This window comes from Cydia amplana, chromosome 5 (genome assembly GCF_948474715.1).
Source record: "Cydia amplana chromosome 5, ilCydAmpl1.1, whole genome shotgun sequence".
Lineage (NCBI taxonomy): Eukaryota > Metazoa > Arthropoda > Insecta > Lepidoptera > Tortricidae > Cydia > Cydia amplana.
Genome location: NC_086073.1, coordinates 4496994 through 4516772, shown reverse-complemented (window position 1 = coordinate 4516772; position 19779 = coordinate 4496994). Strand labels below are relative to the sequence as shown.

Genomic DNA, 19779 nt, shown 5'->3' with positions numbered 1-19779 from the left:
TTTCAGTTGATCAGTTGACGCTGATAGTACCAATGGTTCTGAGTAACATGATTTAAAGACCTGTTTTATTTTCTTTTTTTTGGAATTCACTGTTAACATTGTTTTGCTTTCGACGGACTGAAACTACTGAAAGCTTGTACTTTCGTAGGACTGAAATTATGCCCGATGGACTGGGCACTACTGTTTTGCTTTCAATAGACTGAAGGCACGCCCGATGGACTGGGCAATACTGTCATGCTTTCGATGGACTGAAGGCATGCCCGATGGACTGGGCAATACTGTTTTGCTTTCGATGGACTGAAAGTACGCCCGATGGACTGGGCACTAGTGTTTTGCTTTCGATGGACTGGGTATTGTTTAGTGACCGCATCAGAAGTGCCGGAGCATGTAAGAGGTGCACGTGGTCTGCTTTTTATGTGCAGAATGCTCTTTGCGAGGAGTAGCACTTACGCGGCTGAGATGGTTACTTCTGACGAGGGTCTGGTATCTGCCGAAGGACTGGCAATGCACCGAAGGACTGGTGTTGTTTTGTTAAAAATGAATTCCTGTTTATGTACTGTGTTCATATGAGTAAAATTGAAACTATCAATTCAGAATGTTATTTATTTTAAGATGTCTTACAAAAATTTAGATCACATATGACCAATTTTTTTTTAAATGCCAGATAATTTCCCTGTAAATTGATATTGACGACAATAGTAGTGATACTGTCGAGCAATGAATTTTGAGCTGTTGTGATTTGTGTTTTTGATGTTTGGGATTGTTCTGTTTTCACATAAATTTGAGAGTATCCGCCAGATGGAGGCGATGATTATTGGAGTGTATCCGTTAGATAGCGGCGATGATTACTGATGATTATTTTATTTAGTCGTTGCTCGATGGACTATTTTTGACTAGAGAATTGAGGATTGTTAAAGTAATTTTGAACAATTATTTTTTCTGGTTTGATTGATAACAAAGTTTGATTTTAATAGTAATTTGAGTGAGACCCAAATTGTTGGTCAGGAATGACCGAGCGATGAGATACTGTGCTGAGTATTTTGTTACAGAATCAAATGCGTACACCCACACACGAGGACGTGTGTAACGCAGGACGGCCGTGTCGGAGCGAGACACCAGAAAGACGTATTGCAGCATTACAGTTCATAGTTAGACGCCTGTAAAAGTCGATTAGCAATGTTTGGCAACGTATTATTTGCTTGTAACGAAATAATAAAGTTGCGTAGTGAATAACGCCACCATCTATTGGCGTATTGATGAACTAAAATGACAGGTAGAAGGCTTTGGATCGTCAAGAGGAGTATCTTGAGTGAACGTAGGCACGAGCAGGCATTTTTGTCGTTATGTTGGTAGACTGGTCAGGCAGGTTTACCAACTTGAATTGGAGGCGGGAGCGGTTGGCTCCGCCGCTGGAACTGGCTTCTTTCTTCTTGATCGGACCGCGCTAGAGATCGGACGTTAGCCAAGCTCGTGCCTAATTCGCTACGTTCCTGAAGGCTTATACCTAAAGGATTATTCTGAAAGCTTATAGATTCTCACGTTCTTTAACCGTTTAGCTAAGTGTTTTATTCCAAGTGTTATTTTGATTTCTTATGTGCCATTAGAAGCTTACTTTTGTAAAATAAAGATTTGAACGATTTCATGTGATCTTTTATTGTAAATCAAAAATAGTGATTGGTCATTTTGATTGTTTAGTACTGAAATATAGTAGGCACTAGTATGGTTAACGGGTCTGAATGTTTATTTCATGCGTTGGTAGCATACCTACTATTTTGGCTGTGAAGTAATACATCTAGGTACTACCCCCACGCGCCCACCGCCATCGGGACCATCCGTCGCCGACATATACATATATAAATATACCTTTGGATATTTGGATAAATATACCTCTCTTAGATATACCTGGTCAAGCAAATTAAATTTTTTCGGGGCAGAGGTGTAGGGTTGGAGCCGTTGTAGCTTTATTTGACGTTCATAAGCGCATGCCTACTTGAATAAACTATCTTTTATCTTTATCTTATCGAATCTTGTCAGTAGAAAACGGCGACTAATTTTTTTTATACCACATCGGTGGCAAACAAGCATACGGGCCGCCTGATGGTAAGCAGTCACCGTAGCCTATGGACGCCTGCAACTCCAGAGGTGTTACATGCGCGTTGCCGACCTTTTTAAAAACCTGATAAGCGTAGTACCATCGCGATTTTTATCGTCTAGGGTTCAGTTTTATAGCTAAATAATGAGAACCTTTGTCACTTTGTATGAAGATCTCTTCATAAAGTACTAATCCGTTTTAATGACTCTTAAGTGAAGTTTAGATTTGATTCTAAGTTAGGGTACCTACCTACAACACCTTCTCTAGAGAAGGTTTTCGATATCAAAAATACCTTTGGCCTTTAACAATGCTTGCTATTTAGGGTTTCTTCTAAATTTGCAAAAGGGTATTAATGTATACAGGCTAAATATTCGAATTTAAACTGTTGTGAGACATATTAACACTGCTCGCACTGTTAGTTGTTGAGAAAGGAGACCTAGGCTCTCCGAAACATGTCGCGCGAGTGACTTAAAACAAGTGAGTCTAAACCGTAAAATTATTCAAGGCTAAATATTAATGATTTTCTGTAATTAAACCCAACTCTGGCTCCTAATTGAATATTCTGCCAGCACACGGATTCGGCGCACGTCTCTAATCGCGATGCGTTTTGCGAATGCCAAGTGATGGTGGAGACTTGCGCATTTTAGGGGACGATTATGAAAAATTCTAAGTTTTAGGGGACAACGTGAGATAATGTTTGTACACAGTGTGATGCTTATCAAGCTGGCGCCATATCAAACGCCAAAAACCGGCCAAGTGCGAGTCGGACTCACGCACTAAGGGTTCCGTATACCATTATGCAAATATCTTTTTTAAAAAAAGGGAACCGCCTTCAAAAAACCAACCCACTGAAAAGTACAAAATAATTTTTATATGGCACCCCTTTACGTGTCCAGTCCCTATCCCAAGGCGTAAAGCAATTTTTTGCCAAAAAGTAATTAATACGTAATAATAAGAAAATTAATAATCATCCGGATAATTACTTAGTTTTTGAAGTCGGTGCCAAACCAAAATTTTTGAGAACCGATATTTTAGACAACGAAGAACGCTGTACTTACTTGCATTATAAAGACATACTTAGTTTACCCATTAATTTAGTTCTTGTAGGTACTACGTACTCGTATTGTTTTTCTGATTGGTAATAAAGACTGTTTTTGTTGGTTTGGCACCGCCTTCAAAAACTAAGTAATTACCCGGATGATTATTAATTTTCTTATTATTACGTATTAATTACTTTTTGGCAAAAAATTGCTTTACGCCTTGGGATAGGGACTGGACACGTAAAGGGGTGCCATATAAAAATTATTTTGTACTTTTCAGTGGGTTGGTTTTTTGAAGGCGGTTCCCTTTTTTTAAAAAAGATATTATATTAAGTTATTTTATTTTGGTTTTATTTTTGTATATTTTTAATTTTTTAATTATTTTTTATTTATTTTATTTTATTTTTTACTTTTTAGTGATAGGTAGATACTTCATTTATTTTAGGTTTTGGGCTAAAATACTAGTTTGTTAGGCTCTCCATTTAGTCTACTAATGTTGGTGATGGCCTAACTCGATGATAATCGCGACACAACATAATATGACGTTTTGGTGCTAAACGATTTGTATGTATATTGCTCCCACTTCCACTCCCATTCCCAGTCCCAGTCCGAGTCCGACTCCCACTCCCACTATTTTATCTAAATCGGTTTTAGCAACATAAATTTGTTGGTAGGTATACCGATAGCATGGCCACCTACCGGGTCCAATTGGTTTTTCAAACCATCCATGAACTGTACACTAAACCCTTCTCCAGAATGTAACAAACACTTTTCTGAAAACCGCATCAAAATCGGTTCAGCCAAACGCGAGATAATCACGAAGAAACATACACACATACATACGTACATACATACGGGTCAAACTGAGAACGTCCTTTTTTTAAAGGCAGTTAGAAAAAAGTTCATCGACCCACCTAGTGGAACTCCGCAACATAGGCACACGACGACAAGTCGGTTAACCAAAACAAAGTGTGCCTATGTTGCACCAAACCTGAGTTCCACTAGGTACAGCAAGGGTTCAGCATCAGCTATATCTTGGGTACTGCTCTCCCAAGTGCTCATCAAGATGTGACGGATGACCAAAATAGCGTGGGCCTATGTTGCACCAAACTTGAGTTCCACTAGGTACAGCCAGGGTGAACCCTGCCAGCCAGGGTGGTTTGGTGCATCAGCTCTATCTTGGGTACTGCTCTCCCAAGTGCTCATCAAGATGTGACGGATGGCCAAAATAGCGCTGGCCTATGTTGCACCAAACCTGAGTTCCACTAGGTACAGCCAGGGTTCAGCATCAGCTCTATCTTGGGCACTGCTCTCCCAAGTGCTCATCAAGATGAGACGGATGACCAAAACAGCGTGGGCCTATGTTGCACCAAACCTGAGTTCCACTAGGTACATCTCGAGTTCCACTAGGTACATCCAGGGTTCAGCATGAGCTCTATCTTGGGTACTGCTCTCCCAAGTGCTCATCAAGGCGTGTCGGATGACCAAAACAGCGTGAGCCTATGTTGCACCAAACCTGAGTTCCACTAGCTACAGCCAGGGTTCAGCATCAGCTCAGATCTATGTATACTAAAACCTTCTCCAGAATGTAAGAAACACTTTTCTGAAAACCGCATCAAAATCGGTTCAGCCAAACGCGAGATAATCGCGAACAAATATACATACATACATACATACATACATACATACATACATACATACATACGGGTCAAACTGAGAACCTCCTTTTTTTTTGAAGGCGGTTAAAAAACGGAAAAAAATCACGTTTGTGGTATGGCCCCACTTAAATATTTATTTTGTTTTTAGTGTATTTGTTGTTATAGCGGCAACAGAAATACTTACATCATCTTTGAAAATTTCAACTGTCTACAGCAAGTCTACAGCCTGGTGACAAACAGACGGACAGACAGACAGACGGACTGCGGAGTCTTAGTTTTACCCTGTGGGTGCGGAACCCTAAAAAATACGAATGAACAGCATGTACCTACATTGTCTGCATGTTTGCATTGTGGACCGGTGTTTCAAGAGGTCGCAACTGTCGCAAGTTCGAATCCTGCCAAAGGTGCTGAATTTTTCCATTAAAAAAAATGTGTCGCACGCAGACATTTCTGCTTGATAAAAAATAGTTTCTTAATAACCTAATTTTAGCTACATATGTTTAGTAACATATGATTCCATACTTGTAATTACAAACCATAAATACAGACTGAATCGAATTATAAATAGTAAATTCCCTATAATATGTAATATTCAGTCCCTTCGGTACTTATTAAACATTTTCCTTCAGCGAAAAGATAACACTCAAGTATGCAATAAAGACGGGTCGGCCCGATTCAACATAAAATAATATAATCGCAATGTTATATCGTAATTAAGTGCGTAGTTCTTTTACACATTTCTTTACATCACTGGTCGGTCTGGTGTGGTCTTTCACCAACATGACCATTGATACCTCCTGTCAATTTTCTGTACATTTCTTGGCTGGTAAGTAACGACGGTACATAGTTTAATATTTACTTGGGCCAGTAATGTACAGTGAATTGTCAATGTCAATTGACAATTGTCAGCGTGGTGAAACAGGGACCTGAGCGCCTACCGCGAACCACGTTCGACGTGTTGCCTCTCTGTCGCACTTGTAAATTCGTACGTAAGTGTGACAGGGAGGTAACACGTCGAACGTGGTTCGCGGTAGGCCCTCTGGTTGTGTGATCCTGATCTGTAAAGCGTATGACTTTCATAACCATAACAGTGATGGTAGGTACTCTCGTTAATATCATATGAATATTAAAATAATAGCACTTGAAAATGTACCTGATATGCCCTTGGTAAAGCATAAAATAACACACCATTACGATTACAACCCAATTTCAATACGTCATTTCACGTCGTCAGCGTGTTTGCGAATAAAGTTAATGTAACTCGCGTGGAAAAGTAAAATTTTCGGGCTCAGCTTTACCGATAATCGCATCTCTGCCACTTTGACACATAAAGTAGCGCTGTTTACATTTTGTTACATCGTTTCTGAGATGAGATTTGAAATTAGAATTTGTTATGCGAAAGAGGTTAATACGTGGAGCATGTTGCTTCTATTATTATTATTATTCTTTGACAACCGGTCTGGCCTAGTGATAGTGACCCTGCCTGTGAAGCCGCGGTCCTGGGTTCGAATTCCAGTAAGGGCATTTATTTGTGTGATGAGCACAGATATTTGTTCCTGAGTCCTGGTTGTTTTCTATGTATTGAAGTATTTGTATATTATATATATCGTTGCCTGAGTACCCACAACACAAGCTTTCTTGAGCTTACCGTGGGGCTTAGTTAATTTGTGTTAAAAATGTGCTATAATATTTATTTATTTATTATTTATTATAACGGTAAGCGGTCTTCTTAAGAATGATTATTATAGGACTTGGATTTTTATGTTATGAAGTAAAAAAAGGGTTTTTGATACACGGTGTCTCAACATATAGTGTGGGGATACTATACCGTCCTGTGGGGACTAGTGTTCTCTGGAGGGGCACCGTAATTTTAAATCTTATTATTCGATTTGATTGTCGCATACCTACATAATGACCATACTTATGGTAATCTCAAAAGATCCATCCTATCCATGGATTAAATCTTTGTTCGAATTAAGGTCAAGTTTACTGAACTAACAAGTAACTAGGTAAAATCCCGAACATAGTATATTAGCCACATAACCCGAGGGATACATTCATCTTAATCGCGGTTATTTGGTAAGGATGCTACATTATGCACAGCTCTGAGATGTACAGTTGAACAACCCTCACCGTATTACGAGGAAAGTGGACGATAGTTATGGAGCTTCTAAATATGTGTAGGTAGTTTTCGTTCCTGACTGAAATTAAAACTGCAAAAGTGCAGACTTATTTTATGTGTAGGTACATTCCATTAATGAAATGGATACCTACGGACTTTTGCAGTTTTTCGTACATTATATTGTGTAAAAATGTTTTCTATAATGTAAATATCCAGAGAGGAAAATGAGGACTACGTTTGCACGGAGAATCGGTCGTTCAAGTGTCACGTGCACTTTCCGCGTAATACGCTGAAACATTGTCCAAGAGCTAGATGTAATATTCGACTCAAAATACGTGAGCGACCATTTTTAATAATATGTAAGTAATAGGAAGCAAACGAGCAGATGAGCCGCCTGATGGGGAGCAGCCATCGTCGCCCATGGACATAAGCAACATGCGCGTAGCCACTTATGCGTTGCGTTGCGTAAGTTTTTAAAATAAGATCTAAATCTATAGCTGGTCAACCAAATCTTGTCAGTAAAAAAAGGCGCGAAATTCAAATTTTCTATGGGACGATATCCCTTCGCGCCTACATTTTTCAAATTTGCCGCCTTTTTCTACTGTCAAGATCTGGTTGACCAAGTATAGTTTGTAAATCTCACCTTTAGCACTCTGACCACGTCCTGCGGGAACTGCATGAGCGCGGTGCTCGTCACCCGCCTGTATATCCTGTCCACGAATATCCCGGCGCGGATCGCGTGCGCCACCGACCGGAACTTGGGCTTCTCGTCCGACTTCCGCTTGGCCGTCGCCAGCTGCCGCGTGAACGTCGACGCGAGCCACTCACGCACCTCCGGAGGAACCGCATCAGGCTGCACTTCAGACAACTCGTCATCTTCGTCCGCCAATCGCCTGCACACAGAATCCATAATCGGTCAAACTTGATTACATTAGATTCTGACAAAACAGAACCGAGCGTCATAAATCAACTGTAGCCTTTGGATCCCAGTAATACCACAGAATAAACAATAGTACTAAGTACAGAAGACTCACTCTCTAACAAAACGCGTCTATTACGATCAGTACAGATATGGCCGATAGGTGGCGACAGCACCACGCGTGGCTTATGGCATTCCCCCAAAATTGGGGCCGAACGGATGTACTTTTAGCTACCTGTAGCAAAGCGACGAAATCGCGGAGTGAGCCACGCCTGGTAATACATATAAAACCGGATTTGCAGCCAGCATGGCTAGGTATTAACGCCGCTTTCAATTGCATAATTGATATTGGTAAATGACTGGCCTTTGCTCGTCGCGTTGCTATATTGATTAATTTACAAAAGGCTGTCGTGTAAGCTTCAAGTTGCAAACGGCAATGATTACAACTTATTTAGCAGATGAGACTGTACTTACGTTTTTAAGTGTTTATACAATTGCAATAACTAAGTATAAATTACCAGTGCATTACGAGTATAGGTACTTCAAATCCTACACTAATTTTATTGGTCACTATTAATTTTAATAAAAAAAATATTGGCTACCTCTATTCTTAATCTCCACTAATTTATGATTAGTAAAAATTATTATGCTGATAAAATTGTTTGTAAGCGACTAATAGGATATAAGTTAGATACAAAGAAAGATAAAACCTGTTAAATATATTACAGTTGTAGTTTAATATACGTGCTTATCAATCAATTTATGTGTCCGTTTCACTCCATTTTTATATAAGGAAATTTTAATTAGGCAGATGGAAACCTTCGTAGATAAAAATCCACTATTTCTCTGGAACCATGGCATCCTAAGTTCCAGTATTAAACCTGTAAGACAAACAGGGAGCTCTTCGAAACTCAAATCTTCGGCACCATTATGCAAAGTGTTAGTAAAAGTGAGAGACGAGTCAAGTTCAGAGTAAATATAAGGACATGCGAGTTTCAGACTTGCTTTGCTAGGAGAACGTGCAGCGTGCTCAAGAATATCGCATCGTTACATTGCTTTCCATTGTAAAACCTAACATATTTCTTAGAATTACTATTAAAGACAATTTAATTTATTTAAGCGTGTTTCAATTATTTATTTATTATTTTGATTCGTCTTGAAATAACATTGACTTCGAAATGCAATCGCTAATTTACATTTAGAATTGAAAATTAAAATATAATCATACATTTTACCATTTCGTTTGAAGGTAAGTCTGCAATTATTGTGTTTTTTTTTTTCAATCTTATTAATTAGAGTTAGTTTAAACATTTGAACTCGTGAACTTTCAATAACTTTCGGCTTAAAATTACAAAATCCAATCAGTACCTATAGCGTTCACAAAGGAGTCAGCGAATAAGGTAGGCACTATTGAAATGGAAAAAGACTCGCACGGTTTTGTTTGGTAAAAGGAAAAACCGACTGGCGAACGGACTCGATTTTATCAGATTTCCAGTATTTTTCCCTGCATCTCCTAAAAACATTTTTAAATTAATGACGACGCTAGAACGGTCCGGGTCCGGCCTAGGCATCTGATACTTTGTTGTCTATGTATGATGGGTGATCGCTGACGCCATTATATATAGACCGTTCTATAGCGTGAGTGATCCTTCAATGTTTTTATTTAATTTATAAAGCTGTTATTATTCAAGTTAGTATGCTAATTAAGCTTGCTATTATAAACAACGGAAAGCAACGTTTCACACGAACGAAACAACAAACCAAGCACTTTATAAGGATGCTTAAGGATTATTTACAGGGTTATTCCCACCGCGTCTTAAATTTTAAAATACTAAGTCTGAATTTTTTTTTTAAGAAGTGGTGGAAGCATTATTATGAGGAAACATCGACACACCTAAACACCAGGGTTGGGGCCGACTGCTGCCTCGCCACGGCCGGTCTAAAATAAAACATGGCGTCAATGGGACAGTCGGGAGCACACCGGGACGGGACAGTGACGAGTATCGTTGGTCAACCACCTGCCTGTCACCTAGCGTCCACGCTAAGTCGCCTGCCAAGTTTTGAAGTACAGCGCGGCCATAGGTTGCCACGGACAAGTGTCAAGTTGGTGCAAACTTGTGAAGTCGGAGTCTACGAGTACAACATTATTTAAAAAAAAGAAATACGATGGCAATGGCAAAAACAAGCGTGGAAGTTTCTGATCAAGGCAAATGGCATCATGAACTTTATAACACAAAATGCGTCTCTTTTAAAATATATTCACAAAGCGAAAAATTATATCCAATTTCAAATTAAAATTGGTAGAGTCACTTCAAATTTTCAGAAATTTTAATCATTTAAATGGAGATAATTGGAAAAATGTAAAGTAATTTTGTTTCCAGTCATTTACTTGAAATAAATAAATAGATTATATTATGTTAGCTATATTGTTAATAATATGTTACTAAATATTCAATGACTGATTACATAAGTGATGAAATAAATAACTATAAAATGAAAGCAAGGATGCGTCTAGATAAAAAAAAATAAGCTGAGAACCAGGTGAAGTATGTAGGAATGCAAATATGTAAGGATTCCCTTCGAACACAACCATTAAAAGCTACAGTTCTAGGATGCGTTATTGATCACCTAGACTGTTAAGGAGATACATGCCGGAGGAGGGTCAGTTTCAAGTAGTAGACGGAGTCAGACAAGTCAAGTAAGTTCCAAAACGACACACGAAGTTTCTTAGTCTAATCTAACAAAATATCTACTTGAGAATGAGCAAAAACCAGAGGCACAAGTAAAGTCACTTGATAAATTCTCTTGGTTCCACCCATCCTCAAATCCCATGACAGTGAAGTAAAAATTAACCTATGAACAAAAACGCAACATAACCACCAACTTGGAACAACTCCAAATCGGCATGAAAAATTAGGAAAGACGGTCTAAACTAACAGGTCAGGAGGCTGAGACAGTTCGAAAATACTGAAGCTTGAACATAACAAAAAGACCTAATCGCACAGAGTGGACAGAAGGGAGGCGCGACTACTTGGCCGTTGTAGGCGCTGTATCAGTATTAACTTTGCTTCGTTCGGTTTCTCTACTGAGCATCTGGCCCAGCAGGGGGTCCTCAGGCGGCGCGTGTGGAGGGGGGCAGGCTGCGCGCGCGGCAGCTCCTCTCCTCTCCTATCCCTGCGTTACACATCATCACTAGCGACGCGCGCGTGCGCCGTGCAAACTATTATTACACCCTATGCGTGAACGCGTGAACTGTCGGCCATATTTACAAAGAAAGGAATGATACGATTTGATGAAGCGATGAAACGTATTTAATGTCCAAGCATAGTGCAACTGTTTTGGTTAGTATTAGTCTTAAACATCTGCTTGATTATAGTCCAGCCTATTTTGTGCCAGGTGTGTAGTCTGAACGAAATGACAAAGGACGTGGTACAAAGGGTGAAACGTAAATGTTAGCTGCTTGGTGACTCTCCTTAATAACAAGGTGATGAAGGCTCCCTTTGTCAATGGAAGCCTTGTTAACGTAGCGCGCGTAAATGTTCATAATATTAATGTTAAAGCTTACATAGGTATTGATGGAAGATTGACAGAGAAAGTCTTGCTAATAACGGTTTCAGTCAATAATATATCACGTAAGTTGTATAAAAAGATATTTCGTGATATTATCAGAAATCATTTAATTTGATGAAGATCTGTATTTTAATTATTTACAATAAATACAATAAAAGTTTAGTTTAGCAGTTGTTTAAGAATATAGGCAAAAAAATTAACATTACTTTTATTACTTAAAAAACAGGCGTTTTCACAAACATTCACTTATTAAAATTACACAATATTACTAATACTACTTGCAAGTTGCTTTAAAATTTGAATTTACACGCGTTTCATATAATTTCATTCCATTTCATATTCATAGTTTCTTTGAAACGAATGATACCTGTATACAAACTAGGTCAGCAAATGTTTCTTTATGTGCACAAAATTAAGCGAGTATTTCAGGATTCCCGGGCATCGGGAATTTTAACATTGTTGGATCTATGCTCGTATCGTAGTCAAGAGAAATGCAATAAAAATAGTTACCTGCAAATATTTACCTGCGCAGTAAGGTTTTTTATATATAAATTTGTAGAATAGGTACTTATATATACCTACTTATTTTGAAACCCTCCATCGACATCAATAACTAAGGAGGATTTAAAAAATACATCCCGGGCGTGATATACAATATTCGATCCTACCAATAAGAATATTTTTCGATTTACCTAATTAATAATTATTATGGTTGTTTCGTCAAATGTTGAGGTTGAAAATATATCGCGAATGGTTTCTAGTCAAATCAGGAAATGGTGGGTTTTATGAATATGCCTACGAATTCATAATCTGGCGAATATGACGGTCGGCGCCGATACATATACGATTAGTCGGCACAGTTCTCGATTACTGCAAAACTCTTAACTGATCACCATTGGACCTTAGGTCTTTACAATAAGGTTTACGTCACTAAGCAGTGTATTCGGTACCCTGATAAGGTGCTAGCAATGTATAGCACGTCCTGTCGTAGTTTTAAATCAGGCCACTATTGAGTTCACGCTCAGGAGCATTCATATGCTAATATGAGCACCGCACTCCGTTCTATGCATGAAATTGTACGACCATAAATTCATGGAATGGAGATTCCATTGCCGGTTCGTTTACATAAAAGAAAATAATACTTCAGTAACTGCAGTAGGTAATTGAATGAATAAAATGTCGGCAAACAAAATATCGATTACGAGTATCAAAACTGGGTAAGTAAATACATACTTTAACTGAAAATGGGCCCCAACTAAGCTACTTACCTTCTATTAGAAAACCAACTACCTTACTATCCGCCTGAGTTAAGGGGACGGTATATGACGTTTTCGATTTAGAGCTCACTTTGTGCAATCAATTTGTTCAAGAAATGTTTAATAACTGCATTAAATTATACGTAAATTTGTTCACGAAGAAGCCGTGTACCGGCTCTTCACGGCATAATATTTTTTATTTGCTGTAATTCTCTACAAATCGACACTAAAAGTATCCAAAAATCAAAATATGGAGTTCCGTTTGAGCAACACGCATTACAGTTTTGCCTTTAACAGTAATTGAGTTGTTGTGTGATTTTGAAAGCTAGATAACTAAACTAGCAAATTATTATCTACTTATATTTTTACTCACAAATACAACACAGAAATTCAATCCCAAATGTAAACTTTCGTACAATTTCCATACATTGACGACATCACTCAAAATTCTTCTTCGAGTCAGATGGCCGCTGGCCTTGGATCGAAGCAGACGTGTACGTCGTCGTAGCTCGTTTTTGACATTATTTAGACATTTCATCATATACGCATACGAAAATGTATACCAGTAGATAAATTGTATTTCAAAAAATAGGGTAAATAAATTTATTTAAAATTTGATTTGTTGTTATTTACAGGTCGTAACGATCGAAAACAGCAGTAAACTATCCTAAAACAATACGATTACAATTGAATTTAAGTAACTTGTTCCTTCAAAACTCGCTTAAAATGAAAAAAGTTTAAAGACTCGTTTTACTGATTGGGATTGATTTTCATTATGCTGGTATCAATTTTGCGTCATTAAAAAAAAGTATATGACTTCTGTACGTCAATGACATTTGATGTCAATTGTAATCTTGTATTTACGTTAGAGAATATTATATATTCATTTAAATATTACTTACCTATTAATACGAAGCGTAATTCGTTTAATACCTGAAAGTCTTAGTGTCTACACCTACTTTGTTGCCGTTCGTTCCGTCTATATGTGTGCGATTACGTGCTGTTCTCAATAATCAAGAAACAAGCCATAATCTTCAAGAATAAAATAACAGCAAGACCAGCATTTAGTACTAACTAGTTTTTGCGGATTTGGAGACAAGAGATGAAGCTTACAGGCTAATACCGCTGCGGTCTGGTTATTGTTATGTGTATATATCGAGTATTATATAAATTTACTATAAAATAGTAACAATGTTTTATTTCAATGACATTATGTGCGTATAGGTATGTATGTTTCGGTGATTATAAGAATTTTGTCCACACAATAATTGTGCAAAGCAGAGACTGCATCATGCTTTCTTTACGGTATAAGCGGTATGGTACCGTTATTATTTATCAATACCGGTTCGTTTTGAAGGTAAAACTATACCGGTTGAAATACAAAGTACGGTACCGGTATAAAATTACAGCAGGGACAACCATTTTTATAGGTGTACAGTCAGCTGCAGAGAAAAGGTACGACCAGATAGATAATTGTATGCAGGGGTGGTACCTTTTCTCTGCAGCTAGCTGTACCTAAACCATCATTGACCGAGCGTTGGCGAAGGTCTCCGTTTCAACTTGGGCAAAAATGCTTTCGTATGTCCGAATTCTTCTCCTTTGCATATCACATTTCTCAACTGATTCTCGTGAAAATTCGGTAGTCCGATATAATTATTCGGTTTCTTTTTTTTTGAACAATTTAAAATAGGCAGAAATTGTCATAAAGGACTTAAGCGCCAGTAGGGTCTGTGACACTTAAGACCACTGCGATTATTAGGTACTTACTGGCCCCTATTTCACCACGACCACGGTGACAGGTGCGACAGTTGTCGACATCACTGTTGCTGACGTCACAGGCCTCCATAGGCTACGGTAACCGCTTACCATCGGACGGGCGATGTGCTTGTTTGCCACCAACATTTTAATAAATAAATAAACTCCATTATATTGCCACTAAAAAATTCTTATTTTGCGAAGCTAATGACAATTGTCACAAGAAACACGGCAACTGTATCGAAATTGCGACACAGAACTCATTTCCTGTCAAGACTTACCGAAAATTCTTTGAAAAATCTTGTGACAATTGTCACAAGATTTTTTCGCGAGAGAAATGTCTGTTTTATCCGATATAATAAAGTTTTTTTTTAATAATAGGTACAATGACGGTGGCAAACACGAATACGGCCCGCCCGATGGTAAGCGGTAACTGTATTATTAAATTGTACAACGGGACTTAATCGCGTATCTAAGTTTTAAGATTTACCTCCGACGTTTCGAGGACGGCGTTGTCCCCGTGGTCTCGGAGAAGACTGGCTTAAGTTGACATCAGCATCTTCTAACCGCGCGAGTTTTTCGAACTACCCGCACTTGGTCTTGTTTATCCGCTTGAACGTTTTGCGGTTCCGTTGTACAATTTAATAATGTGTAAAAATCGTGAAAGTTTAAATCAGTGTTAGCGGTAACTGTAGTCCATGGATGCCTATGGCGTCAATAACAGTGATGTTTTTGTCGTACCTGTCACCGTGGTGAAATAGGGGCCAGATTACGCCGCGCCGCGTGGAACGTGAGGTGCATTGGGGTAAATGCATACCATTCACTCAAGGAAAATAATCTCCCTTATAAGATCACTCGTGTGTCTGCCATTTTGTTAAAGCCAATTTTCACCGTAACTGCTGGACTAGTTCAATTGAAATTTAGTACACATATGTCAAGTAAGGAAGTAGTAAGTCGGTGATCCGAAGATGAGTAACGTAAATAAATGAACTTTTAACTTTGCGGCGATTTTTGGTATCATGTGACATATCAGATATAATACATAATTATAAGTAGGTGAGCAAAAATGTACCATAACCTAACTCAGAATTGTATTACATAAATACATATACAAAAAATAGTTCAACGCCAAAAGATTAATGGAAGACCTATGTCCTATAATAGGTGAGTTGGTCTTAAACAAAAAATATGCAATAAAAATGTGTAACTGTGGTGAACCCATAGTGAATCCTACTCGTACATGATCGGTTTTTATATTATGTACCTATAAGATATTTTCTACTTTATACTTTATAAGTGTACCTATAGTCCGTCAACCAAATCTTGTCAGTAGCAATGTAAAGCAAACTAAAGTAGGGCAACACTCAAAGAGCAGTATTGCGCTAAGAAAAGCAGCAATGTACATCGAACCAAAAGATTTTTTTTTCCGCTGAGCGCGCCCTGCGTACGTCAATTCAAATTGTCACTCGCGGTTTATTGAAAAAATTTGAAACGGACGGACAATTTAAAAGCGATGTTAAAACAATGTTAATCAAAATGAACAAATTTGAAGATATCAAAAACAACTCCCTATCGTAGTGCTTATATTCTCTTTGTTCCCTATCTATGTCTTCTAAGTTTACTAAAATAAAATCATATCAAAATGCAGATAATTAGATAGTGCATATATTTGTTATTTACAATATAATATGCCACTTGTTAATGTAAATTAGTGTACTCTTCTGGATGAATATGACATACCTGTGTAATTTTTTTGATTGGTATATATTGTACAATAGGATTACATATTAAAAATAAAACAACTGATATTTGGGTGTTTATTTAATTTAAAGGTAAATAAGATAAGGGTCACTTTAGCTTACACTATAATTCAGGTCATTAATTGAAAAAATATAATGAAGTTACCAATGTTACCGGGTCACTTCAACCAAGCATAATACTCTGTAGTATTCTATTGCATCTTTGTAAATAGTCACAACTGATTGCTGAAAATATTAGACATGTGGGCCTATGGACGGTTTCCAGGACACAATTTATGGTCTTGTTGGATAGATTTAGGCATACGTTTTAATTTTATTTATGCCTTTTAACCCTAAAACAAAAAACTGAACATAATCTTAAAAGTTCGAAAGAGTTCTTCCAGTATGTACTTGTCATAACCTCAATTTTTAGTAATGTTTACCATCAACGAGCATGATTGTACATTGTAGGCCCCTTAGCTTTGCTTATTCTTATTTAATGTATTGGTATTTAATGGTGACAGCAGAAATATCTCTTGAAACAGAAACGATTCAGAATGAAAACCAAATGAAAACAAATAAGGTGACGGCTGTCGTTCACGATCCACATTCCACAGATAAAACACAGATGACACGCATTTTGGAATTATTCGAACACAGTGTTGCTAACCCGCGATTTTTCAAATTTGCCGCCTTTTACTACTGACAAGATTTGGTTGACGGACTTTACATAATATTTACTTATAAGCAGTTGTCACGTAAAATATTTGTAGATTTTTTTGGAAGTATGTGTCACATCATCATCATCTTCCTCCTGTTGACCCGGCATTTTGACACGGCTCATGGGAGCCTGGGGTCCGCTTGGCAATTAATCCCATAAATTGGCGTGGGCACTAATTTTTATGAAAGCGACTGCCATCTGACCTTCCAACCCATAGGGGGTAAACTAGGCTCTTATTGGGATTAGTCCGGTTTTCTCACGATGTTTTCCTTCACCGAAAAGCGACTGGTAAATATCAAATGATATTTCGTACATAAGTTCCGAAAAACTCATCGGTACGAGCCGGAATTGCAATTCGCACGCTCTTACCGCTAGGCCTCCAGCGATTTTTTTGAAGTATGTATAGCACAAAAAAAATATTTAGAAATGTAACATTTAAGGTAGGTAATTAAAATACGGTATAAACATTATTGGAGAAGACTTGGAGGAAGTGTCATAGGGATCTACATTCGATGCGTGGAAATCAAGTTCTTTTGTCTAATTATAATCCATCGGCAATCACGCGAGCGCATAAAACGAAAATCATTTTTTTTTCACTCCCTAAAACTCCCTTAACCTAATAACAGTAAAACAAAAAATAAAATATAGAGGGTTACCAACCAGCCAAAGAATTATAAGTAGATATATGCACTTATCCCAACGCACCTCACGTTCTACTCTGCACGGGGTTCATTGCCGCTCCTACCGCCGTAAGTAACTATCAACACCTACATTATCAAGGTTACGATCGAAGATAATCGCTTCAGCACTGAAATAATACCGGTGGAATACCGGTATAATATTTTTTATTTTAATTGTATTAATTTAATAGTGAAACAAAAGGCGAATATACCACATAAAAGTAAATCGGTAAAGATATTAGGGGTACATTAGCCAACACTGTTTCCATATATTTTCAAATTTTATTTTGTCCGCCTTAATTAAATTTTGCACCCTGCCGGAACTTTATTTATTTAAATTCTCATTTAATTGATTTTGAGCCTTATGAAAAGTCGTATAGAGTAGTAAATAAAATTTTACATCTGACTTAATGACATCTGGTTTTATTCGGTTTAACTTTAGAAAACGCGTATCTCGACAAAGCCATAATGTAGAAAATTGTCAACAACCAAATGAATTATTAGAATTTAAATACGTCACGTGTGACATGAACAGACAAGGAAAGCAAGATTAAATGTATTGTTTCTCTTTCTTCTTTCAATGGAACGCTTTTCCTAAAAGGAGGCCACTAAACTCAAAACGCTATCTTAAAAAAAACTTGATGGGTCAGTGACCTGTCCCAGTAAAGTGAGGTAGTGTGCGTGAAGTGCGCTTGTGTGTGAAATGGGGTAAATTGACAGAATCTGAAAATTTACCCACCTCTACCGTCACCTTAAATAGTGTAAATGCATTATAATGCTTGTCGGGAATCCAGATTCTGCGCTGTAGAATAATTTTACATTCATTGTCTCGATTTACAATTCATTCGTACACAATGTAACCTAAATGTTTCATTATGACCGCTCTCGGTTTGTAAAGAAATGCAATGCAGTTTTCAAGTATTTTAAATAACATTATATACACGTTACTTATTGGATATACAGGGTGTTCAGCGGCAGATTTCCGATTTCAATTCAAATACTTTTCTAACACGAAGTGCGAGGGAGACGCGGAGATTTTGTTTTAGTTTCATGGCTCCTCTACACGATGGGCCAACGCCGGCCACTCCAAGGGACGCATTTATGCGTTAGAGGGAGCAAGTGATATTGCTATCTCATTCTACCGCGTGGCTGCGTCCCTTGGAGTGGCCGGCGTTGGCCCATCGTGTAGAGGAGCCATCATGCGTATTGACAATAAATCTTCGCTTAGTTCCGCAAGGCGTAAGTTCTGATTTAATTTCGGAATATGCGGAAAAACTTTGAGGACGAAGATTTAGAAAATGTGATCTTCAAAAAATTAAGACTGCATTAATATTTTTTTGTAAACATACCTGAATAATTTTGTTTTGGTTTATGTTTCAGTTATTTTTTAACAAAATGTTGAAATCGAAATAAAAGATTCTTAATGTCAATGGAGATTGTATCCTAGGATAATGGATTGTGATGGATGTGTACCTGATAATGTTGTTAATCTATACCTGCATTTTATTGAGATATAATAATTACGTCGTGCGATGGTATTTTAATTATGTAATAACTTCCTGTAATGCCCCACTTTATCGTAACACGAACACAAATTGTACGCAATTATAAATTCTAATTTCGATTTTCGTCGCGTTCACTCCCACCATGTATGAAAGAGAGGCCAATGCATGTGTGCATTAGGTACGCAAAGCTTTATTAGGCTCTCGTGAGGTAAATTAACAAACATTTTGCCCATTAAGCCGGTTGCCGGGCAACAAATTGTGTACCCACGTAACGTGTACAAGGAAAGTTGAGCGTGGCGCTTCCTTTTGACGTTTATCGATATAATTCGAAATAGAAGTTTAAATATCACGAAATGGAGGTGGAATAATTGGTTTTTCTTCGAAGTTTGAGACTAGCGCAGCGATATTGCTCAAGGAAATTTTTTGCCACTAACGAAGGTCGAATTCAGCACATTATTATTTTTCTGGTGCTAGTAAATAGAGATGCCACGAATATTCGGCAACTATTCGGTATTCGGCCTATTCGGCCACTTTGCCGATTATTCGGTACTGGGCCGAATGTTGCCTACTATTCGGCCGAATACCGAATATCTGTTGCCGCTAAGCTAACTAAAAAGAAAAATTACACATAATAAATACCAAAAATTTGGTATATTTAATATTTAAAATGTATTATTGGAAAGTTGTTAAATAGGAAGATCGTTTTTTTAAGCATTTGTTGA

General features: G+C 37.7%; 1 protein-coding gene across 1 annotated transcript in view; it reads right to left on the bottom strand.

The window, feature by feature from the left end:
* The window catches only part of LOC134647819 (dual specificity calcium/calmodulin-dependent 3',5'-cyclic nucleotide phosphodiesterase 1), a 253094-nt gene that overhangs the window by 33367 nt on the left and 199948 nt on the right, over positions 1-19779 (bottom strand). The window contains exon 6 of the mRNA XM_063502145.1: positions 7556-7805. Within this exon, the coding sequence (XP_063358215.1) occupies positions 7556-7805 (250 nt within the window). The remainder of the gene's footprint in view (positions 1-7555; positions 7806-19779) is intronic.